General features: G+C 49.2%; 1 protein-coding gene across 5 annotated transcripts in view; it reads left to right on the top strand.

Annotated features, from left to right (window-relative positions):
- Positions 1-19,366, top strand: part of LOC144948601 (glycerol kinase-like) — a 30,040-nt gene extending 10,674 nt beyond the window's left edge. Inside the window, exons 7-22 of one of the 5 annotated variants that reach the window (XM_078878185.1) lie at positions 139-248; positions 3,699-3,765; positions 4,504-4,521; positions 4,664-4,699; positions 4,986-5,053; positions 6,409-6,451; positions 7,049-7,129; positions 7,961-8,039; positions 8,668-8,764; positions 9,583-9,667; positions 10,063-10,183; positions 10,615-10,758; positions 11,587-11,673; positions 13,383-13,469; positions 14,081-14,176; positions 16,017-19,366. In XM_078878185.1, the coding sequence (XP_078734311.1) occupies positions 139-248; positions 3,699-3,765; positions 4,504-4,521; positions 4,664-4,699; positions 4,986-5,053; positions 6,409-6,451; positions 7,049-7,129; positions 7,961-8,039; positions 8,668-8,764; positions 9,583-9,667; positions 10,063-10,183; positions 10,615-10,758; positions 11,587-11,673; positions 13,383-13,469; positions 14,081-14,157 (1,200 nt within the window). In that variant the 3' untranslated portion in view covers positions 14,158-14,176; positions 16,017-19,366. Of the gene's footprint in view, positions 1-138; positions 249-3,698; positions 3,766-4,503; positions 4,522-4,663; positions 4,700-4,985; positions 5,054-6,408; positions 6,452-7,048; positions 7,130-7,960; positions 8,040-8,667; positions 8,765-9,582; positions 9,668-10,062; positions 10,184-10,614; positions 10,759-11,586; positions 11,674-13,382; positions 13,475-14,080; positions 14,177-16,016 lie in introns of those variants that run through there. The other 4 variants (XM_078878186.1, XM_078878187.1, XM_078878188.1 and 1 more) reach the window with 4 other exon arrangements.
- Positions 19,367-22,783: the final 3,417 nt, after the last annotated feature.

Raw genomic sequence — 22,783 nt, forward strand, 5'->3', positions numbered from 1 at the left:
TGGGGACCCGCGTCGCAAGCGAGTGTGAGACGCGACTAGCCACCGAGTACGCAGCTCACACGGCGCGGTGGGCCACGAGGGGGGCCCCGTGTCGAGCGACGCCCCGACCTGCCGCTGACCTCTCTTCCGCTTGGGCAGAATCTGACGGGAGGCAAGCACGGCGGGGTGCACTGTACCGACGTGACCAACGCCAGCCGCACGATGCTCTTCAACATCCACACGCAGGAGTGGGACCCCGAGCTGTGCAGGTGAGCTGCTGCTCGTGGAGCCGCTTTCTGCTTGTGCCCGTGGTGCTGCTGGTGCTAGTGCTGCCGCTAGGCCTAGTGCCGCTACTTGTGCTGCTGGTGCTAGTGCCGCCGCGAGGCCTAGTGCTGCGACATGTGCTGCTACTTGTGCTACTGGTGCTGCTGTTCGTGTTGCAAGTGCTGTTGCTCATGCTGCTGCTCGTGCCCCTACTGATAGTGCTGCTGCTTGTACTAGTGCTGCTTGGGCTCGTGCTGCTGCTCTTGCTGCTGTAAGTGCTGGTGCTGCTGCTAGTGCTGATGCTGTTCGTGATATTGATAGTGCAGGTGCTGCTCGTGCTGCTGCTCCTAGTGCTGCCGACATCAGTCTTCAGAGTCTTAATAAACTAAGTTTGTACCTCAGCAAAGCGTAGGTCTCTTCCAGCCTCTCTACGAAGGCCGCTGGGTCCACAAACATCTGGCAGCAGCAGCAACAGCTGCCAATTGTCGCTTCCCATCTGTTGCGGATGTTTAATAATAATAATCATCATAATAATTAAATGTTATATCGCATCATTCGTGCAAAACTTCATTCAGCAACCCTGTACAAGACAGTAGAAAAAAACTAATGTATTGTCCCTCGCAATGAAACAAACATAGCACAACCAGAGCCAGGTCGATTTCATTGAAGGCTGTAGTCGGCAACCCGGTTTGTAAATTGGACTTGACTGGAGGAAGGGACTTAATTTGACGAATACGGAGGAGGAGTGTGGTCCACACCATCGTTCCATGTCATTGCTCTCCGTCTCGGCTCCCATCAGTCCACTCATTCCTGTCCTTCACAGTGCCTCCTATCTCAGCTCCGTCAGTCCACTCATTCCTCTCCTTCACAGTGCCTCCTCTCTCAGCTCCGTCAGTCACCTCATTCCTCTCCTTCACAGTGCCTCCTATCTCAGCTCCGTCAATCCACTCATTCCTCTCCTTCACAGTGCCTCCTCTCTCAGCTCCGTCAGTCCACTCATTCCTGTCCTTCACAGTGCCTCCTCTCTCAGCTCCGTCAGTCACCTCATTCCTCTCCTTCACAGTGCCTCCTCTCTCAGCTCCGTCAATCCACTCATTCCTCTCCTTCACAGTGCCTCCTCTCTCAGCTCCGTCAGTCACCTCATTCCTCTCCTTCACAGTGCCTCCTATCTCAGCTCCGTCAGTTCACTCATTCCTCTCCTTCACAGTGCCTCCTCTCTCAGCTCCGTCAGTCCACTCATTCCTGTCCTTCACAGTGCCTCCTCTCTCAGCTCCGTCAGTCACCTCATTCCTCTCCTTCACAGTGCCTCCTATCTCAGCTCCGTCAATCCACTCATTCCTCTCCTTCACAGTGCCTCCTATCTCAGCTCCGTCAGTCACCTCATTCCTCTCCTTCACAGTGCCTCCTATCTCAGCTCCGTCAATCCACTCATTCCTCTCCTTCACAGTGCCTCCTATCTCAGCTCCGTCAGTCCACTCATTCCTCTCCTTCACAGTGCCTCCTATCTCAGCTCCGTCAGTCCACTTATCTCTCGGCGTCCATGGCCTCTCACTTTCCACTCGCGTTGCCATTGCTTTTGCTGCATTGCTGTTTGGCGGCGTTCTTCTGACGGTGCCTCTTTTCCTGTACTTGACATCGTAAAAAAAGGAGCTTCATAGCTAATCGGATTCCCCCAGTATAGATACATACTCTTAATCTGATAACCATACCATAGCGGTCCATTTTTCTCAGTTTTTTTTCTCGTCGTGTTCATTCTTCCAACTTTTTTTATAATGTCTAGCTAGGTATGTGTAGGTAACCGTCCACAAAATAAAACAAAAGAAATGTGGGTTTTGTGTCCTCCTTCAAATGATGTGGCGGGTTGTTTTGTACGTTGAGCGCGCGTCGTGAATGCGACTCGCCGTTAGTTTTGACGTGAAGGGACGGGCGGGGGAGCCCCGCCGGGCAGTTTGCCAGGGGTACTTAAGAGCCTACATCTTGAATCTCTCCCTCACTTGATGCAGCTAATCTGGCTGTGACGGTCCCACCTGATGACGGAGACTTGTGTTGCCTCCGAAACGTCGTGATTTTCATTGTTTTATTTTATTATTTTTTATTTCATTTTTTTGCCTACGTGACTTTACCGAAAGAACTAAGAGTATGATGACAATCGTCTCGTCAGCCCCGTGCACCCCAGTGCCCTGCTCCCCACACACTCACCTTTGTTCACCCTTCAGCCACGCACTTGTGTGCAGTGGAAGGGATGTAGGTCATAGGCTGAATGGATGATGATGATGATGATGATTCTGTTAATGCTTCAACTTTTTAATTGTTATATTTTTTTTTACTGCCAAGTCTTTTTTTTATTTAAGTGAGAAACGAAGAAATCAAAGCGAAATAAGCGTTGTGCAGATTTCCATTTCGCAGCGGTATCAATAAAAATCCTCGTTTCTGGGACAAAGTCCATTCTCGTTATGTCCCACTGTTGGCTTCCCACAAAGTGGCAGCGAGCTCTTCGTACAGGTCACGATTCATAGGCCACGACAAGGGCCATTGCCCGAAACGTCGCCTCTTATATTTTCATTTTAAGGCCAGAGCGTAATCGGTGGGTATTGAAATTGACGGGTGTTGAAATCTTGTTCTCGATGGTCCTCCCAAGCCCATCATCCCTCTGGGTGCAGAAATGCCACTTGGTGAGTGGTCCACAGCAGTTGTTCCGTGAGGAGAGATTTGGCGGATGCGGCATTTCCACCCCTGGCTCAGATCTGTCGGTGGACGTGTGTCTGTCTGTGTGTGTGTGCGAGGGGAGCGGTGGTGTAGCGGTTAGCGCACTGCGCTACAAACCTGGCGACCCGAGTTCGATTCCCGCTCACGGTCGCACACCAGTGATGATTATCTGAACCGGTTCTGGGCCTCCCCTAGGTCGACTCGGACTAAAATAAGTACCTGGTGCAGTGTGTAAACATAGGTACTGGGGAGGCGAAGGCGGTCGGGCGTAATGCTGGTCACCCACCCCATCGTGTACCGTTCTGGCCTTTGTAGGTGTTCGCTAACAGCACTTGGCCCAACAGTCTGTTAAGGCTATACGGGGGAGCTTCGCCTTTTTTCTGTCACGGCACTCATCTCGGCAAGCAAGATGTTTTCACTCGAGTCACGTACAACTGCAACCTGTTTACAAATCCACTGCCGGATGAGGGGTCCCGCCCCCCCTTCCACGCCTTATGGGCCATGAGGGATATTTGACCATACTTCACTACGCTGGTCAGTGCGGGTCTGTGAAGGTGAGGGGCGGGGGGCGGGGAGGTGGCGGAGTGCAAAACAGCGATGGAGGTTGCTGCTCTCTTGGCTATTGAGTTGCGTATACACGAGGGTCTGTCGGACATCACCGGCCGCCATCGATCTGGCCAGTGTGCATGTGTGTGTGTCACTTCACTGGCTGGGTGTCATCCCCCTCCGCCCCTCCGTCCGTGTCACAGGTTCTTTGAAATTCCCAGCGACATCCTGCCCAAAGTTCGCAGCTCCTCCGAAATCTACGGCCTCCTGGTACGAACGCCGCCACCGGTCTCGTCTTCTCCGTCTCCGTCTCCCTTTCCTCTCCTTGCCCCCTCCTCCTAGCCCCCCCCCCCCCCCCGTGTTGCTTTGCCCTCTCGCGTAGAACTCGCAGATAACAACGGAGCGCTTTTGTTTTGCGACCCTTTAATGGCTTTCGAGGGCGATAAGCGCAGGTATTTTTTTTACGTTTACAACTTTTGGTTACGGCGCTGGTGTGAAGTCTTTTAAAGGTCGTCGGGTTAACTAGTTCTGAAGCCCCCTTTTTCTTGGCCCAATAATATTGCTGGCACCGTGTCAAAACATTCACTGTGTGCGTGTGTAGCGCCAGCAAATGGGAAAACGCTATAAAATTTTCATGGATATATACACAAACACAGTAACGCATATTGCTTTGTTTTGCGTGTCAGCATTATGTTGTGTGGCCCAGTTTTTTCAAACGTGCCTTGCACTGTGAACAAACTCGGCCATGAGTGGCGACGATTCACCAACCCAGTGAAGCGGTTGCTTGCTCCGTAAAACCGTCGTGACCAATTGCGATTTGAGTTATTGGCTGAAGTTAACAAAACACGGGGGGAGCTTTTCGGATAGTTTTGAAAATGCAGCTACGTTGATGAGAGGTGATGCTGGTTCGTGATGATGATGTCGATGATGATGATGATCTCTTGGATAAGCAAGCTTTTTTGTCCATTTATTTCCCTCTGTGGCACGCATGCACAAATTTGGCTCTAGAAACTCGATCCGACCACAGTAAGTTTGCATTTGTAAAAGTGCTGTTGCTCCGTGATTTGTGTTTCACAATCACATTTGTGCACCGCATCCGTTCGCTTTTGCTGGACGGCAAATTGATTGTTAAATCGTTCCCTAATGCGGCGATTAATTTGTGTTTCAGAAATCTGGCCCTCTCAGCGGACTGCCCATATCTGGGGTGAGCATCCTGCACTGGAACGGCGTTGTGTTGTAAGCCTCGTGTTCTCGTCCAACGTCCTTCGACGCGACACAATTGCGTGGCGGTGCCGCGTCGGCAGTGGGTGCTGATGTGGCATCGTTCGTAGCACGGTTGGCGACGTACGGCGTGGAAGAAGTTCAACTTGCGTATGTAGAACTAGCACGGCACACGAGCGGGGTGGGTGGCCACCACCACGCCCGTTGGCCTTCGTTTTAAATTGGGCGATTTTAAATATTTTTCTGCGTTTTTTTTTTTGCGTGCGCAGTGCCTGGGTGACCAATCCGCAGCGCTGGTTGGACAGATGTGCCTGAGCGACGGACAAGCCAAAAACACGTGAGCGAGTGCGTGTGCGTGTGTGTGTGTGTGTGCGTGCGTGCGAGTGTGTGTGTGTGTGCGTGCGCTCCTCCGTCTCGGACGACGCGCGTGCGGCGAGCGCTCGTCCGTCGGAGGTCTCCGGTCGCCTCCTGAAGTGCCCCTCCCTTGGGGCGCGCGCGGGGGGGACTGAAGCGGATGAGCCGTGATGGTCAGTGATTGTGGAAAACTACTCTCACTTAGCTTAGACGGCTGCCCCATTAGATCATGCTGTTGCGAAGAAATATTTTTGAAACCAAACTTATATACTGATTAAACAGAAGCAGAAATGTACTTCTGTATATGTACGGTTAGCCACGGTTGGCCACGTACGGTGTACAATAATTTCTACCTAAGTACAATATGTAGGAGCGATGGTGCAGCGGCTCATGCCCTGGGCTACGAACCCATGTGACATGAGTTCGATTCCCACTCACAGCCACCAACACCAGTGACGATTATCTGAACTGCTCCTGGGCCTCCCCTAGGTCGACTCGGCCTCAAATGAGTACCTGGTGCAGTGTGTAAAAATCGCCACCGTGGAGACTAAGGCCGCTGGGCGTGGTGCTGGCCACCCACCCCCTCGTGTGCCGTGCTGGCCTTCAATAGGTGCTCATTTACAGAACTTGCCCCAACAGTCTGTTAAAGACTACATGGGGAATCGTTGTCTAAATATATATATTAAACGGGCTATTAATCTTCTTGGTTCTTTCGGTAAAGTCACGTAAAGGGAAATAATAAAATAATAAAAATAAATAATAAAAATAAAACATAATTAAATACAATTCTCACGACGTTTCGGCCACAACGCAAGCAGGTCTGTCGGAAAGACAGCTGCTTGCGTTGTGGCCGAAACGTCGTAAGAATTGTATTTGATTATTTTTATTCTTTTATTATTTCCCTTCTTCGTGACTTTACCGAAAGGACCATAAAGATGAATCCCTGCAATCACGAAAGCTTTAAATCAGGCTATTAATTTTTCAAATTTGCAATGCCTTTGTGCTCTTTTCCTTTTGACATTCTCTGGTCTAATACCGTTGAGACAAGGCCATTAAGGAGGCTGTCTCTGGTGTAGGCCAATCACATCAATCAATTTGGTGGAAGGGGTTAAGCCTATTCTCTTTGAACACGTTCAAATACGATTCTTGCAGCCAAACTCGAGAATTAAACTCGGTACAAATTCAAAGGCGTGTTTCACAGTGCCTGGAGATCATCACGAGCCCACTCGTGTTTATCTCGATGCATCTTCAGTGTCGCTGTGATAAAAGGAAGAATGTTATGAATGATGAGGGCATTCTACTGATGTGCGTAATGGATGATTGTTGTTTTGCCTTTAGGTACGGAACGGGCTGTTTCCTTTTGCATAACACGGGGACAAAGGTGAGATGCGCACACTCTGCTTTGGGCTTTTATTTTTGTTTTAAAATTCCGCCGGCAGCGACGTCGCCTAAAGCGTGCCGTGAATGAAAGAGAATGGAGGGATACTCTTAGGTTTTTTCGGTAAAGTCACGTAGGTAAAAAACTTTTAAAAACTTTACCGATAAAACCTAAGCGTATGAATCCTTGCAGTCACGAAAGCTTCAAATCTAGAAAGAATGGAGGGAGGACGATATATAGAGAAGAGCTATAAGAGATGGGCATCTAATCAGAAGAGCAGAGGGATGTACAGTAAAGTGATAAAGCACATGCCTGAGACTACCCTTGATTGTTTCGTACACCTTAAGCTAAAATAAATGAACCTTTATTAAAATCTATGATGGGCCACGTTTAAATGTAAGTTTACTCGTTGCTGCGAGCCAAATTAAACGACACTCCGCTTAAAAAATCCTATGCAGACCTTATGATTGAGGCAAGGAAACACAACTGCAAAGGACTGAAAAAGCAACGTATTAGCCTTGCGTTATTGCGACAATGTCACGGGTCCCCGCGATTCACTGCGGAAGGCTCACCGCGTCGTCTGCAATTCCCCTTGGCCAGCCGGTGCTCTCGGAACACGGCCTGTTGACGACCGTGGCCTACAAGCTGGGACGGGACAAGCCCACGTACTACGCTCTGGAGGTAACGCACGCAGTTCCACCCCCCCCTCGCACGGCTCTCTGTCATCTGGCGGCCCCCGACGCACCCTGGCGTGCCGTCAAACCCCGACGCTTTCAAAATGTGTGGCGGCCCTCGCACAGATGATGTCTTGTCGTCGAAAGTGGACCCCCCCCCGCCCCCTCTGAAATAAGTGAAGAACACTGCTTTAGAGCAGTTGACTGCCATCAATTTTCCACGTGCTAAGCCACGTGGTTGGGCTGTCATTCGTGGTGGCCAGGTCGCTTCTGAGCTGTATATAGCTTGGTGGCCCTTACCTGGTCATGAAAAAATCCGCACTTTCTCCCTCTGCAACCTCAGTTTCTCCGTGTCCTCGCGAATATAAAAATAAACAGGAAACTTATCAGGGGGAAGAAGGATTGCGCGCAGTTACAGAGAGGGGAGAACTGCCTGTAAAGGCATCGTCTTCAGAACCGAAGTAAAAACTACAAATATACCAAGGCAATGGGCGTCAGCCGTCAGAATTATATTTTGTATGAAATAGAGATTTGAAAAGAAAGTGTATTTGTGCAAAACACCGACATTCGCGACGATTCAGCGGCCGAGACGGATTACCGCCGCAGTCCGGTTGAGAAGCAGGGAGCTCTCCGCCCGTACCATGGCTGCAATTGCCACGAGTGGCGTGTTTTGTTATTACGCAACTGACAAACTAAATCGATACCTTTTGAATATATTTCCGGAAGACTTGAAGATTTCCCAGGAACGGCTCGCCAGGATAAGGTGGCGGCAACCCTGTGTGAGCCTGATGCTGCACAGTGCCTTGACGCGCGCGTGCGTGCGTTTATTTCCGCCCAGGGATCGGTGGCGATCGCCGGAGCGATGGTTTCGTGGCTGCGAGACAACCTGGGCATCATACAGACCGCCGCAGACATCGGTGAGGGACTGGACCCTGAACCTTTGACCTCTGACCTGCCGTAACTGTAAAACGAAAGGATTTATGGGGGGGGGGGTTAAAAATAGAAATGATATAATCTCGTCAAGGTGGTGGGTGGTGTCCCAAGCACAAGGCTTGGCCATTGGGAAGGTCGGGAGGTCAAATATTTATTGGAGGATTGGATCGGCCAATCCAAACCTGAGGCCAGTAAAATGAAACCCAATAAATTTCAATGATGAAAGAGATAATGAGCAGTTGTCCCATGAAATGAACACCAATAAAAAAAAGATATATAACGGTTACCGATCGTAGTGCTAATTTTTATGTACGTATATAAAATTTGTCGTGTCTCTGTTTGTTATGCCTGTCCCTGTCATAGGAATGTGGAATTTCCACTGTTGTCTCCTAGCCACCTTTGGAGACGAGTGTCGCCCCGCGTGCTCGTAATGAGGCAGTTTGACTTGATTTCAACTTTTGATCGACTGATGAACGAGCACAGTTTGTACGCAACAACAACAACAACTTGAAAACCATTGGCGCGTAACCAAGGCGATGATGCGCTATGTGCGTGGTTTGGCGACGGCTCTCACCGCGCCCTGCCGCTCCTCTTGTCTCTCGCCCCAAACAGAGAAGATGGCGCAGCTCGCGGGGACGTCGTACGGATGCTATTTTGTTCCGGCGTTCTCCGGGCTGTACGCGCCCTACTGGGAACCCAGCGCTCGCGGGTGAGCGCTGCGCACGTCACTCTGCACCCCCCTCCCCAGCCTCACCCCCCTCGCCACCCCAGTCCACCACGCCCCACCGATTCGATGAACGTACCAAGATTTAGCGCGCTAATTTATTCAAGATGTAGCTTTTTGTATGATTGTTTTTAACTAGGGTGTTGGTACTCTGTTTTTTTCTTGGGTTTCGTTGGTCCCATTTTGGTCGCTCCGTTGGCCATGTAAAATTCAACATTAGTAATGTGTCATTTGCATCCATTAACCATAGTTATACACCCACCTCTGGCTCGGTACCTCTAACAGATAGGAGTAGCGACAGGAGAGTCGTCACGCTCCACGGGCAGATAGCCCCTAGTAGGTGTCTACTGCACATTTCGTCATTTGTTTCCACTTTCCTCTGTTGTGCCAATATGGCTCAAGTAGTGGCCACATCGCTCTGGCACCAATCTCTTACAATGTCGTCAGCAAGCCATTCTCTTTTAGGTCTTCCTCTCTTTCCGGTTCCTTCCTTTTTTCCCCGAACAACAACAACACACTTAAAATGTTTCTGTTATTGTCCATCCTACTTCACATGTGTCCAAATAGTGCCAGTTTCTTTCTCATCACTGCCTGCATCATCATCATCGTCGTCTTGTGTTCTTCTATGTGCAACATTTGTCTTACTTTGGCCACGTGTCATAATTTACAGTCCTTTGTCAATCCACTGCCAGATGAAGGCCTCCCTATGCCACGTAGATCACGGGGTTTTGTTGACCATGCTTCCGCGATGCTGGTCGCCGCGTGACCCCGTCGTGGATCCCTTGCTGCCGTTATCTTCGCAGAATCATCTGCGGCCTCACGCAGTTCACGAACAAGTCCCACATCGCCTTCGCCGCCCTCGAGGCCATCTGCTTCCAGACGCGAGAGGTGAGAGAGCGCAGCGTCTCCTCGATTGGAGAGAGCGACAGTCGATGAAACATAGTAGAGTGTAAATAAATGTCGTGAGGAATAGTCCTGCCCACGGATCGTTTCTCCAGCGAGGCCTGTGCGGTTCACAAACGAGGAAAATGCGTATGTAGTTGTGTGTGTATGTTGAACTTGTTTTGCACCGTACATAGCCAACCGTGCTCATAATCTGAGGTGTGGGAGAAGGACAACAAACTAATCCCAAACAGCAGCGAGCTCCTAAAGAAATTAGTTTTCAATCGAGATGTAAGAAAATGTTCAACGTACGTACGTACAGCCAACACGGCCGCTCGCGCCGTACGGTCTCGACGCCGTCTCACCACCCCCCGCCCGCTTGCCCCCCCCCCCCCCCGCAGCTCATAGACGCCATGAACCAGGACAGCGGCTACGTTCTGACAGCGCTGCAGGTGGACGGTGGAATGACGGTGAACCGCGTGCTCATGCAGCTGCAGGCCGACATCCTGAGCATCCCTGTCGGTGCGGTTACGCAACTCCACCCCCTCCCCACAATCCCACAACCCCTCGACTCAACATGCATAGAGAGCCACTTTCCCGAGCCCCATTGTCTCACGGCGGCGTGCGGACATCCCGCTCGCTGCACGGCCGGCGCAAGTGCCGCCGGTGTCGTCGCTAATTTAGGACTTCCGAGGAGAAATGCCTGTTGGAGGGCGCTTTCCAGAACGCAGACGTGCACGTGATTTTCTGTTATTGTTATTTTTCCCATCATTATCGTCATGTATATATGTACATTGAACTTCTTTCGCACTGTAGCCAACTACGATAATCGGACATGCGGGGGAAGGACAACAAACTAAACACGATGAACAGTTCTAAAGAAATTCGTTTTCATTCTGGATTTAAAAGTGCATAGCTCCAGTGGCTTCCTACTATTATCATCACCGGTGCAGTTCGCCCGACGATGCCGGAGACGACGGCGCTGGGCGCGGCGATGGCGGCCGGCTCAGCGGAGGGCGTGGGGGTGTGGAGCCTGGAGGCAGATGACCTCACGGCCGTCACTGTGGAGCGCTTCGAGCCGCAGATCAACACCGAGGGTGAGCGAGCGTGTGAGCGAGCGTGTGAGCGAGCGTGTCTAGGAGGGAGCGGTGGTGTAGCGAGTTAGCACGCTGCGCTACGAAGCCGGCGACCCGAGTGCGATCCCCGCTCGTGGCCAACATCGAATATCTGAAGTGGTCCTGATCCCTCCCCTAGGTCGACTCGGCCTGAAATGAGCACCTGGTGCGGTGTGTAAACATCACCACTGGGGAGACAAACGCTCTTGCAAACAGTACTTGCCCCAACAGTCTGTTAAAGGCTATATTGGAGATCTTTGCCTCTCTGTGCGGGCGGAGCGGTAGTGGTTGGTGGCCTGCGCTACTAATTCGGCAACCCGAGTTTCATTCCTGTTAATGGCCAACGTCGGTGATAATAACTGAACTGGTCCTGGATCTCCCCTAGTTTGACTCGGCCTTAAATGAGTACCTGGTGTGGTGTGCAAACATCAGCACTGGGGAGACAAAGAAACCCCATGTCACTTTGTTGATTCATGTCTGTTATTTAGAAGTAGGTGAGGGCACATTGAGATGCCAGGTTTCTTTTGCAAGGGTGCCAAGTCAAAGTGTGTTCCCATAAAAGAGAAATATTCTTTACAAAACCCATTGGCCCCGCGGCCTTCTGGGCCTCAGGGTTTCAGTACAGGAAAATTCTGGACTCAGGACCGGTTTCTACATTAATTGTCTCATCAGCGGAGTCAGGTTTCGCTTGAATTAATGCTTTGCCGAACTGCCGGATGTTAAAGGCCAAGGACGCTGTCTTCACAACATGGATCCGCTGGCGTGAATGTGTTTGCGATACGTAGTCATGAGCTTTTGCACCTCTCGCAGAGAGCCAAGTGCGATACATGCGCTGGAAGAAAGCGGTGCAGTGCTCCATGGGCTGGGAGATCGGGGATCCTCCGATGAACAGCAACGGTGAGGCTGACATCCCTGCCCTTCTCGAGCCGCGACGCGTGTCTCTCCGTCCGTATGTGTGTGTAACGCCTACGCACTGAGCACTCGAGTGTTTCTGTAGGGGGGGGGGGCGGTGTGTGGAGGGGTGGCATGGATACAGCACAACACATGGGATAGGAACAAAAAATGTATTTATTGATTTAGCGACGTAGAAAGGGCATGTGAACGTGTAGAATGCGTCGTCCGTTTCATCGTTGGTTAAAGTTATCGGTCGCGAGTGAGGAGCGGCTTGGCCAAGACCGGCACGCCGCACACAGGGCGCCGATGATCGTGAAACAACACCACGTTTTTTATTCCTTAATATTCACACGTACGGTTAATCTGCCCACGATAGCAGAGAGTTGACTCTACAAGTTTATGCGTTTGTGAATGCAGATATATGTGCAGTGTATAGGCGTGTGCCCGAATGCGATATCAGAGTCTTGGGTTAAACTGATTGCCTAAAATTGGAGGTGACCGGGTCATTTAAAGTCGCAGTGCTGAGCTGCTGCCACTAAGGCCCTGGATTCGAATCCAGGTGATGGGCACTTTTGCCTAAACAAAACAACAGACTTGGTGGTTCACTTACATTTGCAAAAATTACAGCTCTGAGCTTTGAACAATTTTTTTTTCATTTTGGCTGCCATGTGATGGACATCTATCCACAAGGGAAAATAGAAAAAAAATATTTGTTGTGTTTGTATAAGAGGCCACACTTAGAAGTGCTCTCAGAACTAGTTCTACATTATCACCTTCCCAGGCGACGCACCGTTTTTCTGTGAGCACATCTGGTCTCATCACATGGCGCCATTACCACAATGCGGAGTGAAATTGGAGACGACGCTAATTTTATTGAGAGAGTGGCGTAGCACCGTCGACATTGTACTCGCCGCAGAGAACCGTAGCGACACGACCGCACTCTGATAGGCTGGTGCCAGACTGTGCCACACGCCCTCCGGGGGAGGCTCGGTACGTACACGTGCGTCATCGGAACAGAATCAGAATCGGGTTAAGCAGGCGGTTTAGTGATGTTAACCAATGAGCATCGGAATCGCTACTAACCTCGCGTAAAGGCGTATTGCGCCTGTGGGTGGCAGGCGATGGCCAACTACTCCGCATGTGCTTTCCCGCTCTGATTGAACGCGATTGGCTGAAGCACCATGGCCAGCCGAGTCCCCTCCCCCGAGGCCTTGTCAAGGTTGGCGACCTTCGCCGGCGTTGGCGGCCGTGCTTGCGGCGGCTTTCTCCGATGCGTTGCCCGGTTCTAACCGCGCGTGTAGTTCGGCACGGTGCGTTTCGCTGCACGTGCAAGGAAGCCGGGAGGCTACTTGAATAAAAGCGACGAGCGGGCACATCGCGCCCACCGACATCCGGGCGTGACCCGAGAGCACGTTGGAGAGCTACGGCCGTAAACGTTGCCGTCACGCTGACCCTGCAAATACGGCCGGGGGGGGCGGGGTGGGAACCTCAAATCTCAATCTGGCGGATTTCACCGAATCCCACGCGCGCGTGCGAAGGGGACACCTCCCGTGCGGTGCACGACGGGACGGCGCTACCGTGCCGTCGATGAGCTTGATTTTGCTAACACGTCGATTTCCTGACGTTGATCCGCGCAATTTTCCCCCCCTCCTCCCCCTCCCTCTCTCTGTCGTACCAACCCCTGCTCCCAATACGCCGGCTCGGCCACACAGAAGAGCTTAACATGTTTACGAGCATCCCCCTGGGGTCTTATATTCTGGGCAGTATGATAATGCTTATTGGAGCACGCTACATCTCAGGTTAGTTTTCTCCCGGGCTTGCCGCAGCGTGCTGCTTCGAACGGAGGGAGGGGGGGGTTGTCTTCATTAACCCAATCCCCTTTGCATGAGCCACCCCTAACCTTGCGCGTCTTGTGTTGCGCGATGATGCTGAGGTCTGCATTCTCTTGCACTCAGAAGGAAGGATGTGTGCATTGACCCCACCTGGGAGTGTGAAGATGCACGGGGCCCACCTAATAAATAAATACTACCAAACAAAGACTTGACGCCTGTACAGTGGGAAAAGTGTTATAATCTAGAGAATACGGTTATTAGATTTCTAGCGTATTAGTAGTAAAAAATAATCTACATTATTCTGCAGTGAGATATTGCATTGCAGTATCTCACTGAAGGGATGCAGTGGCAGGTCCCTGCGTGGACGTGAGGAGTCCTTTATAGTGCTCTAGTGGTAGATATTTTAATAACTGTTTGAAAATGTAAATTCCTTTACCCCAAGAAAGCCTCACTTTCTTGGGAGGGTCCTGCGTTCGGTCGATTGGCCGGCCCCTTCGTATTTTCCCAATTGGAACGATTTGCGGGAGATATTAACTTTTTAATTCTTGCAGTGCATTGTGGGTGTGCTTTGGGCACAGTACAACTCGCACCCTGTCCACGACGGCATGGCGGGGTGGAACAGACTGCAGCGGCGAGGGGGCAGCAGCCCGTGTGATAAATAGAGCAGGCCAACGGTGGATTTGGCACAATAAACACTTCCTATAATACATTTCCTTCCCCTTCGCTCAATATATGTGCACGTACCTCTATATGTCTGTGTGATATGAGCATTGTATGCGAACATGCACGCACGCGTACAATATGCACATGCGCAAATTGACATACAGGACGTCCGTACGGTTATCATCCGCTGTTAAAGATGTACGGTTGGGCTGCAGTTTGAACTGCATGTTTGATTGGTAGGGTGTGCCAAAAAACTGAATTCCAAAAATCTTCAGCGATTTTTTTTAGTTTAATTTCAACAGCGCGGAAACAGAAGCGTTTGAATTAATTTTGCCAGAGTTGTCGGAGGACACGTAGGACCCTCGCATCTCGACGCGTGTCGCCAACCCCCTGGAGGGCACGTGGAGGTTTAGAGGGGGTAACGTCATCACACGACCGAGCGTGTGTAGTGTAATAGTGGGCAGCTGCGCTAAGAAGCCCAGCGGCGTGGTGAGTGATATCAGAACCCGGCCTGGGTCTCTCCTATGTCAGCTCGGCCATAAATGAACAGTGCCGACGGCAGTGGGTAAACATTGCTACTGGGGATGACGAAGGCTGTCTGGCCGTGGTGCTGGCCACGCACCACCCAATCGAGCCACGTGCCGGTCTCCATAGGCGCTCGCTAACTGCACTTGTCCCAACAGTCTACAGAGCAGCTATAAGGGCGGTATTGATCTCGTTTTATTGACCAATCCGAAAGTGATTAAAACCGGCGTATATGCAGCACAACATTGATTGTCTCCGAAACAACTACAGGCCGCAAATTGCAGTGAATTGCCAGCTCGGTTCCTCATTGAAGATGTCGCTTATGATAACCGTCCCAGAGTGGTGTCTCATTATAATTCTTTCATTGTGGATGATACATGTATGGATGATGACCCTGTCTGCGATGTTTGTATAAATACAAATAAGGAAACGGTCGCCCGCTGGCTTGGCCTCCGGCTGCTATCGCTTGCTGCGAGCGTGCGTTCTATCCCGCTCTTGCCTCTAACCCCTACGCCCCTTGCCACTGTTGCGTCCGCTTGGCCAGCAACCGTGCAACGTTGACTCAACGTTGCACGTTTGCTGGGTAACATGCCTTGTACTGGGTACAAAGTGTCGCCCTCTCGCCAAAGCCTTGTATGGGTATGTGTCACGCACGGGGGAAATGATTTACACACACAACGCTACACACAACGCTACACACAACAACACCCCCTTACGTCTGTCGTCTTCGCTCATCTGTCTCTGCTGTGTGTTGTCTCCTCTGTTACTCACTTTAGGCAGACACATTTCCTTGTAACCATTGACTGTCCCGGGCCACGGCAAAGAGGAACTTGGGTTTTTGAGTTGCTTAAAGTTTTCGCGACACCGTGCGTCATGAGCTGCACACTGGCGTCTTGAATCGACGGTGCTACACTAAGGGTTACATTTTGAGTAATTGGCCACGATTGTGCCTGTGATGTGAATAGTGTAGGATTGTGCCGGTGTTCCAATACTTTGTTAAGTAATATATTTAAACCCATATACATCTTGGACATTTTACTGCCGTTACGAACGGAATACAGTTCTGAAACACGAGTTCCTCTTCTGCAATTGGTACGCACTTGTATGTTGAAATAATAATTTCCTACACGTGTGGTGATGTCTCTGAACCTTGTCAGAAAATGTAACTTCCTAAAACACTAAGCGCCATGACACAAGATGGCTCCACCGTGACGGCAACAGCTGAATCATGTGCGTGTGTGTGTGTTTGTACGTGTGTGTTTGTGTGTGTTTGTGTGTGTTTGTGCGTGTGTGTGTGTTTGTGTGTGTTTGTGTGTGTTTGTACAGGCTTACGCAACTGAGGAAAGAAGATTGTGAAGTCTAATGGCTGGTAACGACAAGAAAATTTGAATTAATAAGGATATAACAAATTATATTGATCATGTTAGCAATCCTGAAGTCTTGAAAATGCTACTTTAAGTACTGTACTGTACACCTTACTTTCTGAGGTGGCGGTGTTGCAGTCACAGTATCGATCACATTTCACCAACTGTCAAATTCTACCGATGCACTCCTCTCATGTGGAACTGAACTGCATTGTTTAAATTGAAAATTCAGTCTCGGGAGACGTATGCATGTTGAACGTCTTTCTCACCGTACGTAGCCAACCGTGCTAATCGGAGGTGCGGGGAAAGGACAACAAACTAAACACAACAATGTGTAAACGTGCATTGTGGGCCTCGGAACGAAATTGGAATTGGCCGTGAAAGTGTCAAATGTTTTCACAGAAATTTCCGTATTCGAGCCTTCCTTTTTTGACACGTCATTTAAAAACTAGCTCATCGACACGGTTTGTCTTGCTTAAAAAAAAGTTATTTTAGCTCTTGTTATTTAAACGTTTTGTAAAGTCTACTATTACTTTGGCAGCCCATTAATTTATACCGAAGTTGTGACCCTCCATCATCACTGTCGATCTGAGGCGAGGACTGCTTGTGGACATGACAGCATCGCTGAAAAAATCCGTAATTTCTCTCATTCCACAAAGTTGTCCGAATCGGTTTTCTGCCAAAGTTGCGCAATTGCCACGGTTTAGGCATGGTGCCCACACACTTTATATCGCAAATGGAGTCCGCTTTGAACTTTTAAATCGACACGCTTGCTTTTCACTGTGACTCCAACATTTCCTTGCTGCGAGCGGTAATTTTTTTTCACAGACCTTTGCACAACCCGTTACACACGGGTGTGATTAAATGGATGGACGTCTGTTCTGGAATGGAAGGTAGATGAGACTGTTGTGTGATTTGAAATATGTTTACCGAGGTCAGGGGTCGGCAACTTGCGGCGCCGTAGCCACATGCGGTGGCTCTTGAAGGACTGCTGCTTCGTGACATTATTCACTCGTTTTGAGGCTCTTGAAATATTTGCGTTTTTTACCGAATTCTTAAAATAAAATGGCTCCTGGTATGTCGATTGCCGACCCCCTACCCTCGGTGATTGATGTAAATATAGACGGGCGTGGTTTTGACGCCGTGTGTTCCAGCCATCGTTGCCCTTTTGCGCCATCCAGATAATCGCGTTCCGAACACGTGTCTCTAGAACAAATATATAAAGGGGGTAAAAGTGTGATGCTGTTTTCTGTGGCGGCGAAATAAGCACATCTCTTGAAAGCGGACAGAAGTATTCCTTAAGAGGGGTGCCATCGAAATGTATGGATAATTAATTGTTGCCATTCGTTGTACCACCTTGGTCTGCATCAATTGTACCACAGTTCCTTAATCCACCACCGCAAATGTTACGCGTATGCGCCAAGCCTTGTGCAGCTCGGTACAGCGGTGTGCGGTCGTGAATGTACGTTGAACTTCTTTCGCACCGTGCGTGTGAGCTAATCGCAGTCCTGTTTTTGTCATAGCTCAATGATCTGGCAATGTCTCTAATCCAGTGTTTTTGCACAATGCACATTGCGTCTTGCTGCCAGTAACCGTGTGTTGCTCCTGCTTAAGGAGTCTCGATTCACCACGATGCGAGGGTATGTTGGAAGGGTGCCTGTTTGACTTGCATTCACTGGACTCCAGATCAGGGCTTCTATTCTCATGGAATATTTTCCATGGGGAGGGCAGTGATGGTGGTGGGGGCAAGCCCCGACTTAAATTTAGCCCTGGTTCAGATGCAAGGTTGCGTGCACCGGTTGCTTTTGTTTTTTTTCACTCCCAATATGCGCCCCGATGGCTAAGCTGGGTTTTCTCGCGATTCCATATCCGGTGTGGCCGAAGCAACCCAGTGCAATTCACGCTCGAGGTATATTTCCCTATTCTTTCAATTAAATTATTCATCGTATTGGCCACACCTGACAACGGTAAGCTACAACACCTGCAAGTGGAGTCTGCGCTTGAACGTCGTTTAGGAAAAGGTACAGCCCTGCAATTGTTTATCACGCCACTGCTGTCATAAGGGCCCTCCACTCGAGTTTACTGGGGCCCTTTGAAGAGGTGGAATTACCCACACTTCACCTCACTGTGTGCAGCTTGCCGATCGACTGTGGTATAACCATCGATCGACTGTGGTATAACCATCGATCGACTGTGGTATAACCATCGATCGACTGCTGGATGGATAGAGGCGGTAGGGGTGGAATTTAATAAACTCGTGTAGCTTCCAGTGCCGTGCTGGGATATCGAACTGATGGAGTCTGGATTTCCAAGACCATTGTACTAAACATTGCAACAACGGCAGCATCCCTCTTGGGTTATGGTCCACACTGCCGGTGGCTGAAAGGGGATGATAGATACCATTGGGATGTTTCGGTCTGAAATCCATTTAAATGTGACTAGATTCTGTTGTGCCGTCTCGTGAGTAAGTATGAGGCAGGTGATATGATATTCCCGCGATTGATCCCTGTCCCATGTCACTGTCAACAGCGACACAACCAGTAATTTAAACTTTGGAGCTCCCAAGTGCTGCGTTTGTGTATTCCATAAGCAAACAATGTTCCGATTCGCAGATTTTATTCGATGATTGTGCTCTTGATACATGCAATCTACATACCGATATTGCATGTATGGTAATGTATACAATATAATCGTACACGTTGGACAATTAAAACAAGGAAATAATACGTGCGACATGGTAACAATGAGATTAAAAAAAGTTTTTTTTCTTTCGTCACGACCACATCACGGCTTGAATCACCGGGGATTGTGGTGGATGTGTTACGTTCGTTAATAAAAAAAATGTGTACGGTGTATAAAACCGGTGGCATGTATCGCGTTTGGCATTGAGTCCACAGATGTCAGTACTCGTCCAGAATTAAAGTCCCACTGTATGGTTGTGACAGCATTATTTCCAATTAAGCATCAAGGCAGCGATGCTTCAGAGCAGTGCCAAATTTTATTATTTCACAAACGTATATCTCTGAAAACGCACGTCCCATATTGATATTAGTATTGAAAATTATTTAAAATTAACTCGCTTCAGATTGCTGTAAAGGTAAATATAAATAGACACGTTTTAGAAGCACTCTTGATTCAATTAGATATTGATGTGTGTGTGCCATAATATGTACATATAAAAGAAATGGCACTGAATAATCACTTGAATTGCATCAGCGTGATATGTCAATGATGCTGAAGGATTAATGAATGCTGTATTTGTAGGGTATTTTGTAGGGAAACTTAGAAATATGTGATGCTAATGTAAGTGTTAATAAATGATGCAATTAAATGAAATTATTTGTCTTTGTGGTACATTTATACACTTACTTGCCGTTCCCCCCAACTTCACAGAACTACTTCTGATATTTCTTAAAATGGCCTCGTGATTATCACGAGGCTTCACGATTTCCCGACCGACCTTGCAACCATCACGTGACGGTCAAACCAATGTGTTTAATCATAATTATCAGAGCCGGAAATGTACCAAATTGCAAAAATAATTGGTATGATTATTTGTATGCAATCATCATCGCTGACCAGAACGACCCGGCGAAAGCTCGGTAAACTTGAGAACCAACCCAGCGTTGTGGGCAGCTGTTCTCGGTCTCAAAACACCCAAGAAAGTCTCCGAGTCTCAAGACTTTTTTCAGGATCCGTGTTCTTCATTGCAAGGCCCCACGGGCCGCTGGTAGCCACTGGTGGCCTTTAGTGTGGCCCCTGACGTGCGGGCCCCCGACAATCCATAAATGTGGACACCCTCCCCTCCCCCCATCATCGTGTTGCTGCTGTCAACCCCAATGGTATGAAATGTGTGTCGGCCTTCACAATGATGATTGATGTCTTCTCGGCAAAAGTGGCACCGCTCTGAAAATTTGTGAGAAAAAAACACTTCAGGAGGATCTTGCTATGAAAGGTGTGGTGGCCATTACTGTGACTATCTGTGACTAATTTTGCTACGTGGGTGAAAACAGGCGTGCTCAAAGAAAACCCCAGATATATCCAGTAATAATGGTGCGTGTGGTCCCAAGTAGGTTGCAGCAGTGGTTTGCACGCTTCAGCTTAGAACTTGGCCACCTGAGGTTCGATTCTGGGCAAGGCTCGCGTCCGTGGCGAGTGAAGTGTGACGTGTTCTGGGCCCTCGTTTGTCACCAAGTTGCACTCGGCAGCCTGGTGAGGTGTGGACAAACAACTTGGCGTGGAGAGAGGCCTTCATCCAGCAGTGGATTTACAGGGGCCGTGTAAACTTTTCATGACGATACTCTTTGTTTCTTTCGGTAAAGTCACGTAGGTAAAAATAATAATAAAATAATCAATGAAAATAACTAAATTAAATCACGACGTATCGGAAGCAACACAAGCCTCCGTCATCAGGTGTAACTGCTCCAGTAATTTAATTAATATAAAAAACACATGTGTCTTGAATAGCTCTCTTCACACGCTGCAGTAATTTTACTGGAGCAGTTACACCTGATCACGGAGGCTTGTGTTGCTTCTAGTTATTTTTATTTATTATTATTCTATTATTATTTTTATCTACGTGACTTTACCGAAAAACCCTAAGAGTATGAATCCTTGCAGTCACGAAAGCTTCAAATCTAGTATTCATGACGAGTGTTATTTTGCATCATGACGGGTTCATACAATTGAATAAAAAAGACAATTTTAAAATTGCATTGAATTTATTTAATAAAAAAATCTATCACATTTGGTGTAAATTGGCGATCATCTCCCAAAAGTGTATTATTCTTGTAACACGTATTAGTCAATTTGAATAAGCCTTTCATGAAAATCTAAAAAAATGTAAAATCCACGTAACCTACCCAACGTTACACAGCCTATGGTGTCAGGCGTTAGGTACAGATCACCAAAACTTTGTGTATAATGAAATTAACACACCACATGTCACAAATTAACTTGCTGCACTGCCTTCTGTGATTCTAGGCAGCCAGTGCATGGCCGTTTGAGTTGCCAACCCAGTTAAGAAATTAGGGTTTTATGTGGCTTTCAAAGAAGGGCCATTTCTCGAAACGTCATCCAACAGATATGTTTAGGCGGGCGGTGGTAATCCACGCACCGGATCAGTGAATCGCCCACGTGTTGTGAAACCATCCTGTAAGCAAACATAGTTTGGCCATGTTTGTTTGTTGTAGTACGGAGTTCGACTGATGGCCTTAATCTAAGTTGTCAACATAATGGTTGTTGTTTGACTTGCATCCCACTGGGATTTTTGCACACAGCGTTGGTGTACGGTGCTTTTTCTGAAATATTATGCTGTCTTTTCTTGGATTTTCTGTTTGCTCATAGTCACATAGTCACTGTAAGATGTTTTCTTGTTCATGTTTTAGTTTTTTGTTTGTTGCGGTTGCACCCGATTCAAGAGCCGAATGGCTCACAGGGCTATACCTAATAAATTAAACTGAAAACTGAAACTGAGGTGTCGTACCCTGGCTCGCCAGAAGAAGGCGGTACATCAACAAATGTGGCCTTCACCTGCTCCGTATGTCTGGGATACGAGCGTTAATCCCCCCCCCCCTCTCGCATGCGTGTTTTTTTTTCTCAGGGTGCTACGGTTTCCTCCCACATGTAAACACTCGTTCATTAATTGACGGATGTAACGCCTTCATTTGTAGAGGATCGCAGAGCTTGGGAAATTGTTGGCGCCGGCTCATCACGCGTGGCGGCTGCTGCTGCTGCCTTTTCCCGCTCGTCTCTGGTTCCTCCTCGTGCCCCTGAATCGTTCTCTCTCGATGAGAGCGAGCGAAGACTGCGCGCGTTACAAGTTGAAGTTGTATATTACACATTCCTGCGGAGGGAGCTGGTAGGAACGTTGGGTTGCTCGGTCAATGGCCAGGGTCAACGGTGGCGTGGTGTATTCCGCAAATATGGCCGATTGTGAGGGCGGGCACAAGCCGGCGTGAGTAGGTTAAACGTTGAGTTTTATAAGGGCACCACGGGGTGACCAGCCCCTCCCCACCCAGCCCCATCCCTCCCCACCCAGCCCCTCCCCACCCAGCCCCACCCTCCCCACCCAGCCCCTCCTTGCACGACGGACACAATAATCCCCTGTGGGCTGGTGTCACCAGGAGGTTCCTACCAGTTATGGACGGATGTGTTGAGATTTGTCTAAGGGGCCGTCCATAAATGACGTCACGCACCTAGGGGGCGGGGGGGGGTCAGACATTTGTGACGATGTGTGACGAGGGGGATGGGGCAAAAATCGTCCACAATCGCGTGACGTCATTTATGGACGGCCCCGAACTGCACGATGCACGTCTCTACGGGGCTTCTGAGTTGACGGTCGTCTCGTTTCCTTGGTTTATTTCCCACTAGAGACGCAATCATACAGTGCCCTTAATTAAACACAGTGCTCGCCTTGTGCCCGTCCAAGGACGGGTGTGTGTCAGTAAATCTGAAACTTGCAAGCGAAAAGCAGACCGCGACGTGAGATATTCATTGCATCAATTCGCGTGCAATTTGTAAGGCCGCGGTGACACAGACCTATTTCATTTTAAGGTTATAATCCCTTGTTCATCATGCCGTCCTTTTTACTTCGATGTCTCAACAGCGTGACGGAGATCACGTGACGTGTGAGGGTTGTAAGTTGACGCCGAGGAGGGGGGGAGGAGGCGCCTCCCCCCCCCATGTGGAGTGACGTCAGCCGCTAATTAATATTAATGGTGGGGGGCG

Source organism: Lampetra fluviatilis, chromosome 50 (assembly GCF_964198595.1).
Source record: "Lampetra fluviatilis chromosome 50, kcLamFluv1.1, whole genome shotgun sequence".
Taxonomy (NCBI): Eukaryota; Metazoa; Chordata; class Hyperoartia; order Petromyzontiformes; family Petromyzontidae; genus Lampetra; species Lampetra fluviatilis.